The 20,066-nt window shown below is 37.3% G+C and overlaps 1 protein-coding gene across 2 annotated transcripts; it reads left to right on the top strand.

Annotated features, from left to right (window-relative positions):
• Positions 1 to 454: 454 nt before the first annotated feature.
• LOC140159079 (cytochrome c oxidase subunit 5A, mitochondrial-like) lies at positions 455 to 16,403 on the top strand. Of its 2 annotated transcripts, none has more exons than XM_072182418.1 (4): positions 455 to 625; positions 10,804 to 11,036; positions 12,520 to 12,592; positions 12,714 to 13,146. In XM_072182418.1, exons 1-4 carry the CDS (start codon positions 547 to 549, stop codon positions 12,827 to 12,829), a joined length of 501 nt encoding a protein of 166 aa, XP_072038519.1. In that variant the 5' UTR covers positions 455 to 546; the 3' UTR covers positions 12,830 to 13,146. The 2 variants fall into 2 exon arrangements, with proteins under 2 accessions (XP_072038519.1, XP_072038520.1); XM_072182419.1 differs by lacking the exon at positions 12,714 to 13,146 and adding an exon at positions 14,445 to 16,403 and having other exon boundaries at positions 458 to 625; positions 12,520 to 12,652.
• The last annotated feature ends 3,663 nt before the right edge of the window (positions 16,404 to 20,066 follow it).

The raw sequence follows: 20,066 nt of genomic DNA, 5'->3' as shown, positions 1-20,066 counted from the left end.
CAATGCCTTCAAGATGGCATTGAGGGACGGCTCCATCTAGACAGCAGACAGCATCAAATTTTTAATCAGCACTTCACTGTACATTTTTTGCACCTGTGATCTCTTGTCTGTGTCATATGTCTGCGCACCCACCACTCTGCAGTGAGTAATCTTCTTTTCAAGAAGCCTTCACTATAACTGGAAGAAGAAGAAGAAGAAGGCCTACTTTGCACAAGGCACAGCCCTAAATGTTTTACTCATTTGTTGAGTTGTGACCTATAATGAGCTCAATGTTGAGTAATTTTTTGCTCAACTGTTGGGTTGTGACCTTTTTAAACAATGTTGAGTAAAATATTTTTTGCAGTGTAATAAAAAGCATGGCAAACTCTTCTTGTTCAAAAACCCGTTGATATTATTTTGTCCGCTACGACTTGCTATACCCACCTTCTAAAATAGAGGGCGTAATCTGAACTTTGACCTCAATTGACCTCACACGACCGGCTTGCTGAACGAAAAGATTTTTTGTTGAAAGTAGCAAGAGAATACTTCATTTTAGAAGCTTTGAAAATGTTTCGGCAAGTAGCAGTAAGGTTTACACAGACTGCAAAGTCAGCTTTAACGCTTGGTCATTTAAGTAGACCACTGGGTAAGTGTATTTTGCCAAATCGAAGACTTAAAATGTACATATAAAAAAAATAATAAAATGCGAATGTTCATGATCACGTCCACCTTCCGTACGTACGCATGTACTCCCAGGCAATGCATGCATGATCTTGAATTGAAGAGCTCTGCTCTGCCTCTGTTGCGAAAGGCCTTGCATCCACATCTGGGCTGATCTGGCTGAAATTGAGTTATTGGCATGACATTATCAGGCATGAGAATTTTCCTTTAATCAGTCAGGACTTCGTTTTTAAGGAGAGCAAGTGAATTGCGCCTTCGACCTTGCCCTGCATGCCTGGACATGAACGAACGAATGCTGGACGGTTCGCACCCTTTCAATTTCGGACCCGTGCACTTTCGCCCCCTTTCTATTTCGCACCCGTGCACTTTCGCCCCTTTTATACCGCTGGTATTGTGCTGCTGTCGTGCTGTTGATTGATGCATGATCGATTGCTTGAACTCCCGGCGATGCGACGTAGTATGTTTATAGTACTGGGCCGTCGGGCATGCACTTATTAAGTCATGATAAACCCGGAAGGAAGGAAAGAAAGGATATTTTAAAACAAAATAGAGGAACGATTTTTTTTCTCAGAATATATTACAGGCCAGATATTTTAGCAGCAGGCTTACCCAAAATAATGAAATAATTAGAATTCAATGATAAAAATAGTAATAATAATAAATAGTAATAATAATAAATTTATATTTAATTATTAATTATAATATGTATAAAAACAGGGAAATTTGTTCCAACTGACGACCAAAGGATGGATCCAAAAGGAAACAAGTGTCAACAAGCAATGAATAAAATTAAAAACAATGAAAGTATGACACAAAATCCAATGGGGGAGTAACACAAAACATATAAACAAAGTTAATTTAATAATAAAATTTTATTTTACCCTCCCCCAGGGCTCATAATTATTGCACAGCCCCTAATAATAACAATGATGATAATAATAATAACAGTAATAATAACAATAATAGTTATAATAATAAATTGAATATAGCGTTTCTGTGTTTAGTTGCAAATCATAATATTTGTAGCTAAGTTCCAAAATAAATTTAATGTGTAAGTGTAAGAAAGAAAGAAGAAAGAAACAAAGAAAGATAGAGAAAGAAAGAAAAAAAAAAGAAGAAAAAAAAGAAAAAGAAAAAAAAAAACTAAATACAAAGCTTTAAGAAATTAAGATGAACTGAACAAATCTAATTGATAGAAATAAATTATTATGTGCAGCAACATCCATAACCAAGACATGTTTCAAAAGACAAAGCAGCTTTCTTGATTTAAAAAAAAAGGCACTATAAAAAAAGTAAACAAAGAAAGTCATCTCCTTGACCCCTTTATACGATCTTCTTTATTAATATCTAAGAAAAAGATATGCCGTGGTGTTAATGAAGCATCGTCATAATGAATCCGTGATTGACAGGCCGGTAAACAAAATGAATCATGAACACAAAATGTCAATCATTTACAATGCAGAATTGGATAGCATTTTTCCACAAATTTGTTTATTTACTTATGTTATTTATTAAAACCATATTTATACAGGGTTACCCTTCAGATAAATCTGCTATTACAGGGGCCCTGTGTCATGAAAACAATATACATAACAATTTGTAGAATTAAACATAGGCCCTAAGAATTTTTTTAAAACATAAACATCAAAAAATCATACATCAAATATATCAAAATTCGTTAAAAGTATTTACATTTCTTTGTTTTATACAATTTACGTAACACTTGTAGAAATATATATATTAAATTAATTAAGAACACAGAAAAAATACATCATTCATTAGGACATAAAAGTTAAAACATTTGGTTCATTATTTACATGTCTCATTAAAACGAACAGAAAATTTTCCTGATTAATAATATTTTATATTTGGCAAAGAATATGGATGCAATTGTAATATATTTCTCAATGTGCAATCGTAACATATTGTTCGTAAATATATAAATATCTTTGTATGCATGTATTTCTTGACAAGTTTATACCGCACGTAGACTTCTCCGTAGTCCACTTGCCCATTTTGCATACTCTGGCCATTACATTTAAGCATAAAACTCTGATTTATATTGATTTGTGTGCAACTGATAGATTTTCACATCTGTATCTGATCTTTTCAGTCACCGCACTCCCTCTGTTTGTTAGCTTCGGGGTTCGCTATCAATAAACTGGTAGATTCCAAAATGAGAATTGTTCAGTATTAACATGATTAAAGTGAGCCATTATAATTATGCAAGATAATGTTGCATTCAGTTACTTTTATTGTCACTAATTATCTGATATTTTTAACTCTTTATGACCATTTTACTATTGAATACTTTAATTTTAATAAACATCAGTATAATTTTGAGTTCAACGAAATGGGTTCATCATGACTAATAATAACATATTTTTAATAAAATTCGACTATGGCATAGTCTAACCGGCACGCGGCCGCGGAGCCCGGGAGCTTGTCAAGCAATCGATCGTACGTCACTAGGCATATGGCACTTTTGCGTGTCTGTTTACGGTACCATTGGTTGAACCCACACCATACCCGGCGCTTTCCCGTAAGTCATTCATTACATATTGGGTTGAAGAAGTCACACGTACCTTATGTATACAGCCACGCGGCCGCGTGGCCCGGAGACTTGTCAAGCAATCGATCCGGTACCGGGCATGTTCTGGGACGAATATATGCGTGCTACTGCCTAGTCACCGTAGGCTACCAATGCATTGCGGTGAAGAAAGGTGGCGAAAGTCAGCACAGCATTATCGCAAAGCTGCTGTCATGCGTTTGTTTTGCTTGTGCGCATTTGTCTTTGAGAAATATTTTTTCCCCATTAGTTTCATGTCAAAGAAGATCAATTCGGCAACATAAAGATGGGATAAAATTGAATACCTGAGTGGAAGAAGGGCCCAACTCCAATTTTTTACAAAAATGAGTTAGACCCAGCATTTTATTGCCAGCAGACTGTTCTTCCTTGTGTGTGAAAGATGAGCCAAAATCCACTCTCTAAATAGTCTTCCACGTACACTTAATCATGGTTTTCATGGAAGAAAGGCCCAACTCCATGGAGTTGGGCCCTTCTTCCACAAATATTAGAATTTTGGTCATCCATTAAATCTGCTTTTCACTACAACAAACTTACTTGCTAGCATATTACATGCTTCTACTTGAGCAATTAATGGATAATTATCAAATTTCTGTAGCTATTTATAACACTCTTGCTTACGGAACTGGCACTTACAGTATATTAGTGGAAGAAGGGCCCAACTCCAGCTCAGTATTAAGACCTGTACCGTTGCTATGGAAACATCATATATAATTTGAATGTATGTAATATTGTATGTTCATGTCTTAAAGATCCCCTGAAGATGAAAACATTCTGTCTATTAAACTTTTCCAAATATTAAGTTTTTCTTAATATCTCAAAAACAGTTTTCATGGAGTTGGGCCCTTCTTCCACTCAGGTATTCAATTATAAATTATAAGCCATCAAATTTTTGGCCATATCAATATTAGGGCCTAGGCCCTATATAAATTTTATATGCCATAAATAATTTAACACTAAATTCTATAGCTATTATTAATAAAGTACTAATAATAGGCCTAAAATAAAATAAAATAGAAATGAAATAAAATAGGCCTAAGTAAAATAAAATAAAATAACAAATCAAAAACATAATGATCAATACCAATCTTCAGTCGAAGCACATTTAATATAATTATTGTAATAATATAGACCTATTAAATTCAATCGAACCGGAGAGTCCATCAACATCCCGGGTAAACATACTATTTGCTTTTGTACACGCTGGACCGGTACTGCAAACACAGCGCTAAACAGTCAACCAATATTATACACATACAACACCCCGCTGTACCGCCGGGAGTTGAAGCAATCGAGTCGTGCATCATCAATCAACAGCAGCACATTACCCGCGGTTTAAAAAGGGGGCGAAAGTGCACGGGTGCGAAATTGAAAGGGGGCGAAAGTGCACGGGTCCGAAATTGAAAGGGTGCGAACCGTCCTGTTTCCGAACGAACTACCCCCATTCACGCTGTACGAAGTAAATAAAGGAGCCAGTTAGGACGCCAGGCACCACCACAAACTAGCCCGAGGTACTCACACCTCCGTCACCACTATGATTTCCACTGTCCTGCTCCGTAACAAGATGTAGATTGGGTCACAAATACCTTCAAACCGTGTGGTCGTTACCCAGGACCAAGTAAAACCATGTTAGAAATCGCTCTAGACCACAATCTTCAGCAGGTTGTCTTAAAACCAACGAGAGACAATAGTATCCTTGATCTATGTTTTACCAATAATCCGGCTTTTGTCAACAATGTGGATGTAAAACCCGGGATTAGCGACCACGACATAGTCGTCATACATGCTTCTATTAAACCCAAAATCACAAAACTTCCAAAACGGAAAGTGTACCTGTATAAAAAAGCAAATTTCAGTAAAATCACTGATGAACTCGATGAACTTGGTGCTGAATTAACTGAAGAAGTTGTCCAGAACTTGGACATCGATGAGCTCTGGAATCGCTTTACAAACACTATCCAAAAATCAATGGATGTTAATATACCATCCAAAATGACTTCATCAAACCAAGTGTTCCTTGGATAAATGCCACCATGAAAAGAAATATCAGGAAAAACGCAAGCTTTATGACAAGGCTAGAAAAACTGGTGATTTTGAACTCTGGGACAGATTTAAGCAATCAAGCCGCAAAATTGACAGACAAATGAGGACACTGCATCGGGAACATGTCCATAGTATTGGTGAATGTCTTGAAACTGATAACACCAAACCCTTCTGGAATTATATAAAATCCCTCCGTAGGGATGTTTTTGGCGTTTCCCCCCTAAATTTGACGGGTCGTATAGCATCTAGTGCCAAAGAGAAGGCAGAGACCCTAAACAAGCAATTTTGCTCGGTCTTCACTAGAGAAGACCTTTCTTCTATTCCAAATCTTGGAGTTAGTGCTGTACCAGATATGCCAAAAATCACGATCACTACATTTGGAGTTGAAAAACTGCTCAAGAACCTGAAAATCAATAAAGCGTCAGGTCCTGACAACATTCCAGCTAGGATATTAAAGGAATGTGCTTCAAGTGTGGCACCCATTCTTCAGAAAATTTACCAAAATCCATCTCTTCAGGGGTTTTACCCCAGGACTGGCTGAATGCTACCGTCTCGCCAATTTTCAAAAAAAAGGCGATAGGTCACTCCCAAGTAATTATCGTCGGTATCCCTGACATGTATTGCCTGTAAACAATTAGAACACATAATCCATAGCAATATCATGAACCATCTGGAAAAGTACTCTCTGCTGTGCGATAGACAACATGGGTTTCAAGTGGTAGATCCTGCGAAACTCAGCTTGCTGGGTTGGTAAAGCGATGTTGCTGAGATCCTTGATAACCGTGGCCGTGCTGATCTATGCATAATGGATTTCAGTAAAGCGTTTGATATGGTTCCGCATCAACGACTCCTCACAAAATTAGACCACCTTGGAATAAGAGGAGATACCAAATCTTGGATTGAGGGCTTCCTGATGAAACGCCAGCAAAGTGTCGTCATTGATGGACAGGCATCCCCAAGTTCACCTGTAATTTCCGGAGTACCCCAGGGGACTGTCCTTGGTCCCCTGTTGTTCCTAGCCTATATTAATGATATCCCGGAGGGAGTAACATCTGAAGTGAGACTCTTCGCAGATGATCTGATTTTGTACAGAGCTATCAATTCTCCTGAGGACTGTGATATTTTACAAAAGACTTCAACTCTCTTTGTACCTGGGAAGAAACTTGGCAGATGAAGTTCAATATATCCAAATGTTTCATCATGCACGTGACACATCAAAGAAGTTTCATTCCACACCAGTATCGCATGGGAACTTCTACTCTCCAAACTGTAGATCACCATCCCTACTTGGGGGTCGAGATATCCAGCAACTTATCTTGGGCTAAACACATAAATCAGACTGTTAACAAAGCAAACAGCATTCTGGGCTTACTGAAAAGAAACCTTTGGAACTGTTCCCCTCGCACTAAAGAGATTGCTTATAAAACCCTGGTGAGACCGAGACTAGAATATTGCAGCCCAATCTGGGATCCGTACCAGAAAATTCATCAGGATAATTTAGAAAAAGTCCAGAGGAGGGCAGTTAGATTTGTAAAGAGCGACTACAGGCGCACCAGCAGTGTCACGGACATGCTTCATGATCTGAAATGGGACACTCTTCAAGACAGAAGGGAAAAGGCTCGCCTCATAACTATATACAAAGAAACTCACAAGTTCACACCATCTAACATCAGTCATCACCTGACCAAGAACACTACAGCCAGACGCACTACTCGTCAAACTCATGAACTTAACTATAACGTCATACGCCCCAACAAAGACTGCTATAAATTCTCACTTTATCCACGGACAATACCAAAATGGAACTCACTGCCACCTACCACCAAAATAGCTCCTGATGTGGCCTCTTTCAAGAACTTGATCGACGGTAAGGAAATTGAAATTGAGAAGAAAATTTAATAAGTTATCAGCGAATCGATGCATGATCTGTACGCTGATAGCCACACCAGGCGTTTTGTGCAGTAGCAGACAAGACAAGACAAGACAAGTACGAAGGTCTGAGATTGATCGAGAAATCTATCTACCATGCTACTATCCACGACGACACAATAGTTAAGGCCAAGGAAAGTCGATTTTGAGTTTCGCGTGATTGACAACATCTTGCATAATCCGTTTTTTTCTTTACGGTACTAGAAAATTTGAAGATAGAAAGTTCTTTACTTAGTTAGTATATAGTGCTGTTGTCGACAAGTCAAGGCTGTTGTTGACAATATTGTTGACAAAACAATTTTCCTGATTGTCGAAAAAGCATGGACCAATTGTCTCCAAACAAACTAGTCATTAAAATATTAGAGAAGCTTAACATCACCATTATTTACCCTGAAATATAAACTACATCAGTCTTCTATTATCATTTGTAAGTTCTGCAGATTATCTTTCCATATACGATTATACGTCAAACAACTGAATACATGCACAACGTGTGGACCAATGTATTTTTTGTAAACTTTTTATGCCCATAACAAAATGTATATTTTGTACAGTTGTACAACTATCGTTTCTACCCTATGATCTATAAAAGGTACCTGTTATCAAGTGTCCGCAAAAAACTGGTCATCGCAAGTATCTTTGATGCTGAAAACTAAGGATATTCACGCAGGGACAGGCCGAAAACCTTACCTCGATCGTAAAATCCAGCCCATGCATGTCATAAATAATTCATTATTTCATTGTGTAAATGTCACTGATTGTGTCCATGTATTGTTATTGCACCTGCAAGTGCAGTTGTCACGCTGAATTTATACTCGATCGCTGGATCACCATGTGAATTCGCCTCGCGAAAACCTCTACGAGGTTGTTAAACATCGAGCACACTGACTGGCTTAGCAATTATCAAAGTAGTTTTGTAAACCAATCAGGTTAGGACATGGTCTCAGATTTGAAGCAGGTTTCACTGCCAAAGTGTGTAAAAATTCACCCCAGAGTGAAAATAGCTATGTTTAATTTCTAAGGTGTCTTTTCTAGGGTGAAAATGTTTGTAGAACATGATTTTTTTGTCAAAAGCAGCGTGCATCGTACATCGTTTTGCTACAAAATGTTGATTTGTGTCCGATTTTGCCCGAAAAATGAACGTTTTGGGTGACAAAAATTTTCACATGCCAACTTTGTATACTCATAGAGTCTACAATATACATAGATATGGCCCTTTAAAATGTTAACATATCAGCTGAGGGTACTATTTGATGGATTCAGGTATTTGTTTTATGATTGACTTAATCATTTGCGCGCCAGAATCATTCAAATATGACATGCCTCGTGACAATTGACATGCCAAAATAAGCCGTTTTCGGCAAACAAATTGATTTGAAAAATCATAACTCTTGATAGGAAGGTGCTACAGTGATGGTTGACCTACCAGTCTATGCAGTATTGAATGGGCTTTCATTTGATACCTAACTTTGTTCATTTTAACTAAGGGAAAGACTTGCAAAATGTAAAAATGTTTCCCCTACCCCTTAAAATTTGGATGTGTGTAAAAATTCCAGCCATTTATAAAAATCGGGATTACAAGAAAACTACAAGAGCTATAGGCTTGAAAAACTAATCAGTTGTGCACAGTATAAGTTCCTACTTGGGTATAACATTAATATATTTCCATTCCTTCTCAATTTTCTTTTCTAATTTTTTTATCAATTTGTGACATCTGTAAATTATGTAAAATTTGGCATTTCAAAAAATCGCAAAAAAAAAATAAGATGGCGACATGTTTAAAAAACTAATCAGTTATTCCCATGATACAGTACTACAGGTATATAGTACCAAACTTGTGCTAAAATGCATATTTTTTGAGTTCTAATTTTTTTATCAAATTGACTCGCCACCCCATTTTTGAGCAAAATCGGGAACAATTAGTACCTGTAATATTGCACAATCATGTGACCTATATTCCATGTGTGTGCACCAATCAGATGTCAGACTTGCACTACAACATGATGTGAGCCTTGCAGAGCCTTTACAAGTGTGCCAATAGAGTTCAAATATGTTGTGATGATGTTGTCACTTATGGATCTCATATTTTTATTTCCGTCAAAAGCATATGCCTCTACTGTAATGCTCATATCAGGAAAACAATGACAGATTTTGCATTTCTGACTTCAGAAAAACTAATCAGTTATTCCCATGATACAGTACTACAGGGATATAGTATCAAACTTGTGCTAAAATGCATATTTTTTGAGTTCTAATTTTTTTTATCAAATTGACTCGCCACCCCATTTTCGAGCAAAATCGGGAACAATTACTTAGTACCTGTAATATTGCGCAATCAAGTGACCTATATCAATGTGTGTGCACCAATCAGATGTCAGACTTGCACTACAACATGATGTGAGCCTTGCAGAGCCTTTATAAGTGTGCCAATAGAGTTCAAATATGTTGTGATGATGTTGTCACTTATGGATCTCATATTTTTATTTCCGTCAAAAGCATACGCCTCTACTGTAATGCTCATATCAGGAAAACAATGACAGATTGTGCATTTCTGACTTCAGAAATGAATTCTGCACAAAATTTCAGTCTAGAAAACATATTTAAAACAATATTTTTTGAAACTTTATATTTTGCCATTTTTGGCAGTCAAACCTGCTTCAAATCTGAAACCGTGTCTTAGACGTACTTTACTGGCGGGTCACATGGGGGTCACATTAATTAAGGCCGTCGCGTTCATTGATTGGCTTACGATTGCAATAAATGGTTTTTGTAACCAATCACAAAACGGGTTATATGGCGCCCGGCCATCAGAAATTTTGCACAGTCCATGATGCCGTCATGCCCCAGCGCCACGAGGTGGAGGTTTCGCTTGCCTGCGAAAGCGAGCGAGTGGTATTAAGTCAGTCACACCTGTGATTTAGTGAAGCACATCATAAAATCTTTGAGTACATCCACAGCGCACTTGACAGATAAAAATGCAATTTGCAATTCTGAGCAACGGGATTGCATGAAATGGACGATTATGTAAGTTATTCTGCAGGATCGGTAATAATTAACAGCTGGTCTGCTTTATTTGAAGTGCATATTGAAGTTTGTAAGTTTGTGACTTCGTATGTTATGTGCAATAGATATTACAGGAAGCTTAAATTGGCACGCTTTCCTGCAATTTGTCGCTTACGAAAGTTATTTGGAGTTCAGGGCACGTCACACCGAGTGTGACGTGACCTCGCTGGGCATAATCTTTCCATTTATGCAATTCTATATATGTCGACAATGAAAATTATACCAGGGACTGCCTTTTGAGTAGAGTGAGAGCAATCACTCTCTACTGCTCTCCTAAAATCTGATATAGGAGTGGTTTTAGCTCTCCTTAGTTGACCATTCTCTCCTTACATTCTATTGTAAATGCTCTAAACAGCTCTCCTTGAAGGTGCCAGAAGAGCTATTTAATGCTCTCCTGCAAATTCCAAAAGACAGTCCCTGTTATCCTCGACAACAGCCCTACTTTGTATATGAATATTACCACATGTTCTGTTAATTTCTTGACTGTTTTCTTTCATCTCGTAACTTTCTCATTATCACAGTTGCATCACAGCAAGTGAGGCATTCATCTCAGCAGACAAATGAAGAATTTGACAATGACTGGGTAGATTACTTCAACCGTGAGGACCTCGATGATTGGGCCCTGAGGAGAGGCCTCAACGAGCTGTATGGCTTTGATTTGGTACCAGAACCCAAGATTGTGTCAGCAGCCCTGAGAGCCTGCAGGAGACTTAATGACCACGCTATGGCTGTGCGCATACTAGAATCAGTAAAGGTAAAGGAAATGACAGAAGTCCAGAGAAGATATCAGACACTTCCCACAAATGCATTTCTTCACTTGTACTGATTTGCTGTTCAGTGTAATGTGGGTTAGGAATAGTGACAAAAATCCCTCAATTTGCAAGATCTGGATGAGCTCTGTAAATTTAGGGTTTTTTTTTTTGTCACAAGTGACTCATATTGTTGCACTGATAGCAAATAAGTACAGGGAAGAAATGCATTGTGGGATAAGTTTAATATATCTTCTTTTTTACCTCGCATTGCCGGAGACCACAAATATTCTTATTCATAGTTTTGAGTTAAATTTCTCTCAGCAATTTGGATTCTTGAAGGAAATTTTAAACCAAGATTTAATTTAAAGGTCAGGGCCTAGAGACACGGGTGTGATGGTGTGAGGGGTTTTGCATCCAATCCAAGACATGGCAGTATTTGAAAAATTTTCAATTTAAAGTTGTGCTAAATTTAATGGTGTAGCAAAACTTGAAATACATACCATTTTCTAATAAATACCCCAGGAGCGTAATATTTTTAAAAAGGGGGCGTTTATTAGAATTGTCAATTGAATTTTCAATGAAAAAACTTGGAAGTCAAAACTCGCAAAAATACGACTTACAGTTTGAAAAACAACATGGCGGCATACACGCGGGGTCACATATCGGTAAATACTACCAAATTAGATCTGTAATTTTAACGCAAGAAGGTGATTTATTTTGTTAAATGGGCCTTTATGAACATTCTACTATAATGTGGCAATGAATTGGATGGACATTGAAGTTAGAATTGGGTTTGTCCATGCAATTTCTCGATCATGGCATGTCAGTTTAAAGCTTACTTACCATGCTTACATGCTATGGCATGGAAATTCTGCATTTCGTTCAGTTTTTCTTTGGGCATTGATTGTAGAGAATATTATATACATTGTACGATTCATCGCAAAACTCACACCTGATGAATACTGGTCACTTTGGGATACTGTGAGACTACTATTTCACAGCAAAAAGGTCAAACCCTGAGTCAAACTGTCAGACAGTGTCTATTTAAGGTAGACTAAGTATTGTTGGTCGAAGCAACCTAAAAATCGATTTTCATTATCTAGATCAATATATTATTGAAAATTAACACCTTGATGTTTTGCAAAAGTTCATTCTACAAATCGTATACTTTGCAAACTTGCTTAATTTATTGTTGTTCATGAGTTATGTACGTTTTACAAAAGTGTTGTTGTTTTAGCCCTCTTTACAACGTAACTCGAGAACCGCAGCACCTATAAAAGTATATCTGTGATATTTTAATTCTTCTACACACTCGCTATGAATTGAGCAATGCAGTTTTTGCCAAAGCTCACTACCATTCGTAAGATGCTGTGAACTACCAAATCACAACAGTTTAAAATAATTTATAACCTTAAAAAGCGAAGTTCATTATTACATTAACGTTTTCTATTGTCTTTCCCTCTACCATTCTCCACACACATCCAGGCTAAATCAGTGCAAGACGCAAGCATCTATCCATTCATAATCCAAGAAATCCGACCCACACTAGATGAGTTAGGTATTAGCACACCAGAGGAACTAGGCCTTGATCAACCAGATGCAGAGAAACAAAGAGTTGGTAAGTTATCATTTCTATCCATTCATAATCCAAGAGGTACGACCCACACTAGATGAGTTAGGTATTAGCACACCAGAGGAATTAGGCCTTGATAAACCAGATGCAGAGAAACAAAGAGTTGGTAAGTTATCATTTCTATCCATTCATAATCCAAGAGGTACGACCCACACTAGATGAGTTAGGTATTAGCACACCAGAGGAATTAGGCCTTGATAAACCAGATGCAGAGAAACAAAGAGTTGGTAAGTAATCATTTCTATCCATTCATAATCCAAGAGGTACGACCCACACTAGATGAGTTAGGTATTAGCACACCAGAGGAATTAGGCCTTGATAAACCAGATGCAGAGAAACAAAGAGTTGGTAAGTTATCATTTCTATCCATTCATAATCCAAGAGGTACGACCCACACTAGATGAGTTAGGTATTAGCACACCAGAGGAATTAGGCCTTGATAAACCAGATGCAGAGAAACAAAGAGTTGGTAAGTTATCATTTCTATCCATTCATAATCCAAGAGAATACGACCCACATTAGATGAGTTAGGTATTAGCACACCAGAGGAATTAGGCCTTGATAAACCAGATGCAGAGAAACAAAGAGTTGGTAAGTTATCATTTCTATCCATTCATAATCCAAGAGGTACGACCCACACTAGATGAGTTAGGTATTAGCACACCAGAGGAATTAGGCCTTGATAAACCAGATGCAGAGAAACAAAGAGTTGGTAAGTAATCATTTCTATCCATTCATAATCCAAGAGTACGACCCACACTAGATGAGTTAGGTATTAGCACACCAGAGGAATTAGGCCTTGATAAACCAGATGCAGAGAAACAAAGAGTTGGTAAGTAATCATTTCTATCCATTCATAATCCAAGAGGTACGACCCACACTAGATGAGTTAGGTATTAGCACACCAGAGGAATAAGGCCTTGATAAACCAGATGCAGAGAAACAAAGAGTTGGTAAGTTATCATTTCTATCCATTCATAATCCAAGAGGTACGACCCACACTAGATGAGTTAGGTATTAGCACACCAGAGGAATTAGGCCTTGATAAACCAGATGCAGAGAAACAAAGAGTTGGTAAGTAATCATTTCTATCCATTCATAATCCAAGAGGTACGACCCACACTAGATGAGTTAGGTATTAGCACACCAGAGGAATTAGGCCTTGATAAACCAGATGCAGAGAAACAAAGAGTTGGTAAGTAATCATTTCTATCCATTCATAATCCAAGAGGTACGACCCACACTAGATGAGTTGGGTATTAGCACACCAGAGGAATTAGGCTTTGATAAACCAGATGCAGAGAAACAAAGAGTTGGTAAGTAATCATTTCTTAGATTCTAAACAGTTTTGAGCTGAATATTTCCCGATACACTTCATTCTTACAATCTACCTCCCACATGTACATCGTTTCAAGATTGCGAGCAAAGGTCATGGTAGGTAGGCATCGTATGGTAGGTATGCCTGAACCTCTCACAATTAAAAGAGAATGAAATCAAAAATATTTTTTAACATAGTGTCTGTACTGTGGAAAAGATAAAAAGCAGTTTTACAATGAACTTAACACTCTTGACAAGACTGATGCCAATATATTTTTTTCTGGTGACAGGCCGAGAAAAAAAAGGAAAGAAGCCTCACAAAATGTTGTTGCTTTTAAGAAATGATTTTGAAAAACTGTATTTAAAATTATTTTCGCCGTATACATGATGTTGCAAACTGCCTAGATTATTTTATGAATAAGGTTCTTACTTTCTTCCTTGTTTTCTGATTATTTTTCAGATTAAATCTACTAGCATGTATTTTATGAAGATACACACCTGAAGTGGATATAGTGTGACAGACCTTGCTAAGAAGATTCCCCCAAAACAACATACTCAACACTACAAAGGATTGGATGTCTTAGTCCAACTTGCAACTAGAGACTTATTGTCAAGAACAATTTTCAATGTTTTTAAAGTGCTATTAATCACTCTTTTATCAAATATTTAATAAATATTGTAATATGTAGGGTAAGCATATTCATTGTGTGCTTCTGTGATTACAAAATGTCAGAGTCATTGAATGGGATGCTTATTTGCAACAATTCTGCCATACCAAGACAAAATAACCCAACTGACAAATCGTCGTTGGGTAGGAAAAACCGCCTGAACATGTTTAAAGCAGAACCTCTTATGTAACTTGTTGGCAGTTTTGTTTTAAACATGTTCAGGGGCCACAAGCACATAGGAGGTTTTTCCTGCCCAACGACGAAATACCAGGTGTGCATTTTTTTGTTGCGGTACGGCAGAATACACCATGTGGGCTGAAATATAAAGGTATTTCCTTAAAAGATGATGGCCAATATTTAGTATTTCGCATGCTGCATCTTGATTGAGTTACAGTTGTGCAATTCACATTGTATTTCAGACCAGATGGATTATAGGAGAATTTTATTAGCAAGGCTCTTTTGTTTGAAATTAGATTTAAATATGTTAAAATGCAATGATTTTTCCATGTGTTTTTGTTGTTGTGAGTACCACACCAACCTAGCTCAGTTTCTGTGTTTTTATGGACCACTTAATTGTACTGATTGGATTAGAAATATGTTAAATGTATTTACATGTACATGCACAAGATGTCAAGTTTCACAAACATGGTAAAGGCAGCAACATCATGATAACCTTTAAAGATGTTGTTAACACAAATAAGCAAAATTTGTTAGTTAGGAGAGATTCTGAGAAATATTGAAGTTAAATGTACCAGAAATATGAAAGAAGTTTCATTCAAAAGTTCAATTTCTGTACAAAGATGCAGATATTGAATCCATACACCCCCTATGGAAGACATGCCCTTAATCTTCCACACAGGGAGTGTGAATTTCAAATGGGATTACCTGAATGGGTGACTCAATTTGAATTTGAATTCTACACCCCCTGTGTGGGAGATTAAGGTAATGTTTTCCATAAGGGTGTATGGATTTCAACTGGAATAGCTCATTTTGCTGCCTTGTGTGAAAACCAATTATTGCTCTATGTCCATGGCCGGTTTTGTAAAGTAAATTTCCTAATTGTTATGTGCTGTCTGTCAAACGTGAATGCAGAAATGATAAAGAATTGCACTGATGAGCAATTGCGACAAGATGTTCAATCACTCCGACTCCGCAATGGTGATCATCAGGCGTGTAGAAGGGCAGAAACTTTTGTCTCTTTTTACACAAGCGATGATCACCATCGCAGACCCGGAACTCTGAATAATTAGGAAATTCATCAACATGGTTATGAAGTAGTGTTTTTGTTTCCAGTATTACAATCAACAATTTGATGGAGTTAAGTAAGATGCAAGAATTTCTAACAATTTGTTATTGTGCTGACACTTCACAGTTTAGAAAAAACAAAACCACTATAAAGCTGAACCTGTATGTATGAAATGTATTCTGAATGAAATATTGGGCTATTCCAGTTGAAATCCATACACCCTCTATGGAAGATTTTGCTTGAACTTCCACACAGGGAGTGTGAATTTCAAATGGGGTTACCAATGGGTGATTACATTTGAAATACACACCCCTTGTGTGGGTGATTAAGGTCGTGTCTTCCATAGGGGGGTGTATGGATTTAAGCTGGAATAGCCCATTTTATTTACATCAGATTGTATCAAATCAAGTTACACCCGTAATGTATCCATAAACTGATTGTGTAATTAAAGTGAATGACTTTGGTGTGTCTGAAATAAAACAAGAAATTTGAGTTGTGAAAAAAAGTCTTTTATGGAGAGTTGTTTGTGGTGTGGAAAGAGGATAGATAGTAGAAATTCCTTGTGTTGTCAACAAAAAGGTCAGGAGGTAAAGCATTTCAGGGACAAGTTGTCATATGTGAATGAGGTTAGATTAGGGGCGGGAAGGAAACCGTAAACTTATTCCGCGTAAACTGTTCCGTTTTTTCCGGACACTCCTGATTTCTTGCTTCTTTTTTGGCACCTACAACCTTGCACTCGTCCAACAATTCATGGTTCATAAATTTCGAACATAAATGACTAAATGTGTAGCTGCATACATGTAGCTCTGCTGTAGCTCTGCTCTACATAAACTGGGCTCAAAAAGAAACAATTTTCACAAGGTCGTATCTTAAAACCATGTGGATAAAAATGAACCAAAATTGCACACAGGAATCCTTCAATTGCTGTTCTGCAACTGCTTGGTTACTGACATGTGCTTAGAGTAGAGTACTGAAGTAATCCTGTGTGTGATTTTGGTTCATTTTTATGGACCGGATTTTAAGATATGACCTTGTGAAAAATATTTCTTTTTGTGCCCAATTTACAAGTAGCTCTGCTCTACATGCAAGTTTTTATGGAAGAATGTTCAGTAAAAAGGGTTTTAAAAAATATCCAACAAACCCTAGTAATTTATATGTCTGTTACAGCAATCAAGCATTTTTAAGCCTCCTCCTGAGATACAAGATGAGTCAGTAGCCATGTCCCAAAATTCTACCCCTGTACACACAAGTGATAACAAACCAAATACTTATATTATGATAATCTATTTATTGATTATAAATCATGTTCAATGTTATTTTATTTACATATTTCTTCCAAGTTTGTAACAAAAAGAAACTACATTGTTTAGGGACCAAACCAAAAGTTTGATGACGTCCTATAAACGAAAGATCAACTTTCACCAATATTTTAACTGGTTAACAAACATAATCAGAATTTAGGACCCCCTCCCTTAAGGACTTTTGTTTACAGGGCATCATCAAACTTTTGTTTTGTTCCCTTATATTCATAGTTTCATACCAATTTCCACTTAATACTAATATCAGCATTTGAAAAATTCTATGAACTACCAGATCAGAGAAGATATCTTGCACTTCCCATAATGCATTTCTTCCATTTTAATTTCCTGTATTGATCTGCTATTCAAGTGCAAAATGGTTCGGTATAGTGATGTCACAAGTGAACAGAACACATCCAGATCTTGCAAAATATGTTTATTACTTGACTATTGACCCATGTTTAGCCAGTCTATTCTAAACATGAAAACAAAGAGAACCTGTACAAAGTAATGGGAGTGTCACTTGATGGAATGAGGTGATATATGATGTTGCAAAGGATTGTGGGAAGGGTAAGATATCTTCTCTGCTACCAGATATATTTTCAAAAAACAAAATTATTTCAGCACGATAAAGAATCTGGGCTATTGTCACAAGATATGCTCTATTTCATAAAATAATTACTGTAAAAACATGTCAGGAATTGTTGATGCAATTCAAGTGACGGGAGCCTAAAACTTTTATTGGTTGTCTGGAACCATATGGTTGGCAGCTGGACAAATGAAATGTTGGATGGGCTATTTCAGTTGAAATCCATACAGATGTACGCCCTCTATTAAAGACATGACCTTAATCTTCAACACAGGGAGTGTGAATTTCAAATTGGGTTACCAGAAAGGGTGACTTCGGGAGGGTGACTCCGTTTCTTCCAAAGAGGGTGTATGGGTTTCAACTGGTATGGCCCATTTTCTATTCTAATGTTGGTACCAAAGAAGATTTCAACCTATTATAAAGGTTTGAATTTGCAATCCAACATGAACATCTGTTGAACAAGATGTGAAACAAAAGAAATACCTCTATAATATGGCTCAGCGGCAAAGAGACGCATCTCCTCTGTGTATGAATACCTGTGATATTCATGACTTACATTGCCTAAATATGAGTGCATGCTATTCATGAGTAAACTTGTGGAAATTCACAGGCAAACATACACACAGCAACTGTTGGAGATATGTCTTTCTGGCGCTGAGCCATTGATTAATGAGGAACATCCCATTAGTCCAAAGAGTCATTAGTGTGACAAGATAAGAGAAGGGATAAGATTATGGTTAGGGTCAGAGTTAGGATTAGATTCAGGGTTATGTTTAAAGAGGAAGCCCAGCCAGAGCAGTTCTTCTGGGGTGAACCAAATCTGCCTGGTTATCAAATTAATCAGTGACAAGGATATTTCTGAATTTGATAGGTGCAAATTAGCACCTGTCAATTTCAGAGATAATCTTGTCACAGATTCATTTGATAACCAGGCAGGTTTGGTTCACCCCAGAAGAACTGCTCTAGCTGGGCTTCCTCTTTAAGGTTAGGATTAGGGCTTAGGTTATGGGTTAGGGTGAAGTTTAGAGTTGGGTATGGATTAGGGTTATAACTAAGTTATTGGGTTTTCGGACTAATGACCCTTCGGACTATCGCCCCTGAAATGAGTCTTTATGTTAAACAAAATCAGTTTCATCACTGCGACATCAAGTCTATTGAAAAGTTATTGAGAAAAACAAGCAGTTGAAATATAAATATAAATTCTTAAAAGGGATCATAAAACATTTGCTGAAAGGACATTTATTTTTCTTTCAAAGTCATAGTTTCATGAATTATACTTGCAGGAGCCTCACATAATTTTCTTATTTAACCTGCTAATTATTTCACAAACTTAAGTTGTATATTATAGGAAAATGGTTTACAATATTGTTTTGAAAGACACCACTATGCTGATAAATAAGCTTCAAGAATACTGTAACACAGGTTCAGGCAGTGTCCGATTTACAAATTTTTTCCTACCTGCACTGGTGCATGTAGCCCAAAATTTCTACATGCACAGCAAAAAGTGTGCATGCACCAAAATTAAAGCAAACATAAAATCACATTGAATCACGATAGCTTGTAATAATATTCCCGGCTCCACTGTCATTGTCATTTTTATGCCGATCACTCGCCGATTTCTTAGCCAAAACACTGGATGCTGTGGCTTCATCTGTTCTAGAACTAGTCGCCGACAAGGTGCACGATTTCCAGAATGATGCAAGTGTTTTTTGAGCTATTTCCTTTTTTGCTGGACATTATTATGATTATTTTCCGTACGTAAACAAATATTTCCCACGGTTTAAATTCCGGTTCTTTTTTTCAATGAAATGAAAATGACAGCTTCTACATGTGCGAGGGTATCGGGAATTGGTGGATGGCGTCACATTACGCTAGCCCTCTAAGGGAAGTCATAGTCTCGGACCAGACTGTATGTGGGTATCTCGAATGTTCGTTAGGATCGACAAGTATCAGACCGACGCAAACTGGCTGTGTAGGAGACTAGGGAAGTCAATGAAAAAAGTGACAGTTCTCACGTGATAGGGGTATCGGGAATTGGCAATTGCGCGATTTGCGCCAGCCCTTCTAATGAAGTCAGGATATTGCGCTAAAAATAGATTGGGTTTTTCCAAATCGGACTGACTGCTTGTTTACTTTTGTATATTGCCTAGCTTGTCATATCGATAGCGCTAAAATCGTACATGCACGCGTGCAGGCAGGTAGTGAAAAGCTGCATGCACAGAGGGAATGTTACATGCACTGGTGCAGGTATGCAGGTGGTAAATCGAACACTGGGTTCAGG

Source organism: Amphiura filiformis, chromosome 8 (assembly GCF_039555335.1).
Source record: "Amphiura filiformis chromosome 8, Afil_fr2py, whole genome shotgun sequence".
NCBI lineage: Eukaryota > Metazoa > Echinodermata > Ophiuroidea > Amphilepidida > Amphiuridae > Amphiura > Amphiura filiformis.
Note: the sequence above shows the minus strand (reverse complement) of the source record. Positions and strands in the feature narration are given on the sequence as shown.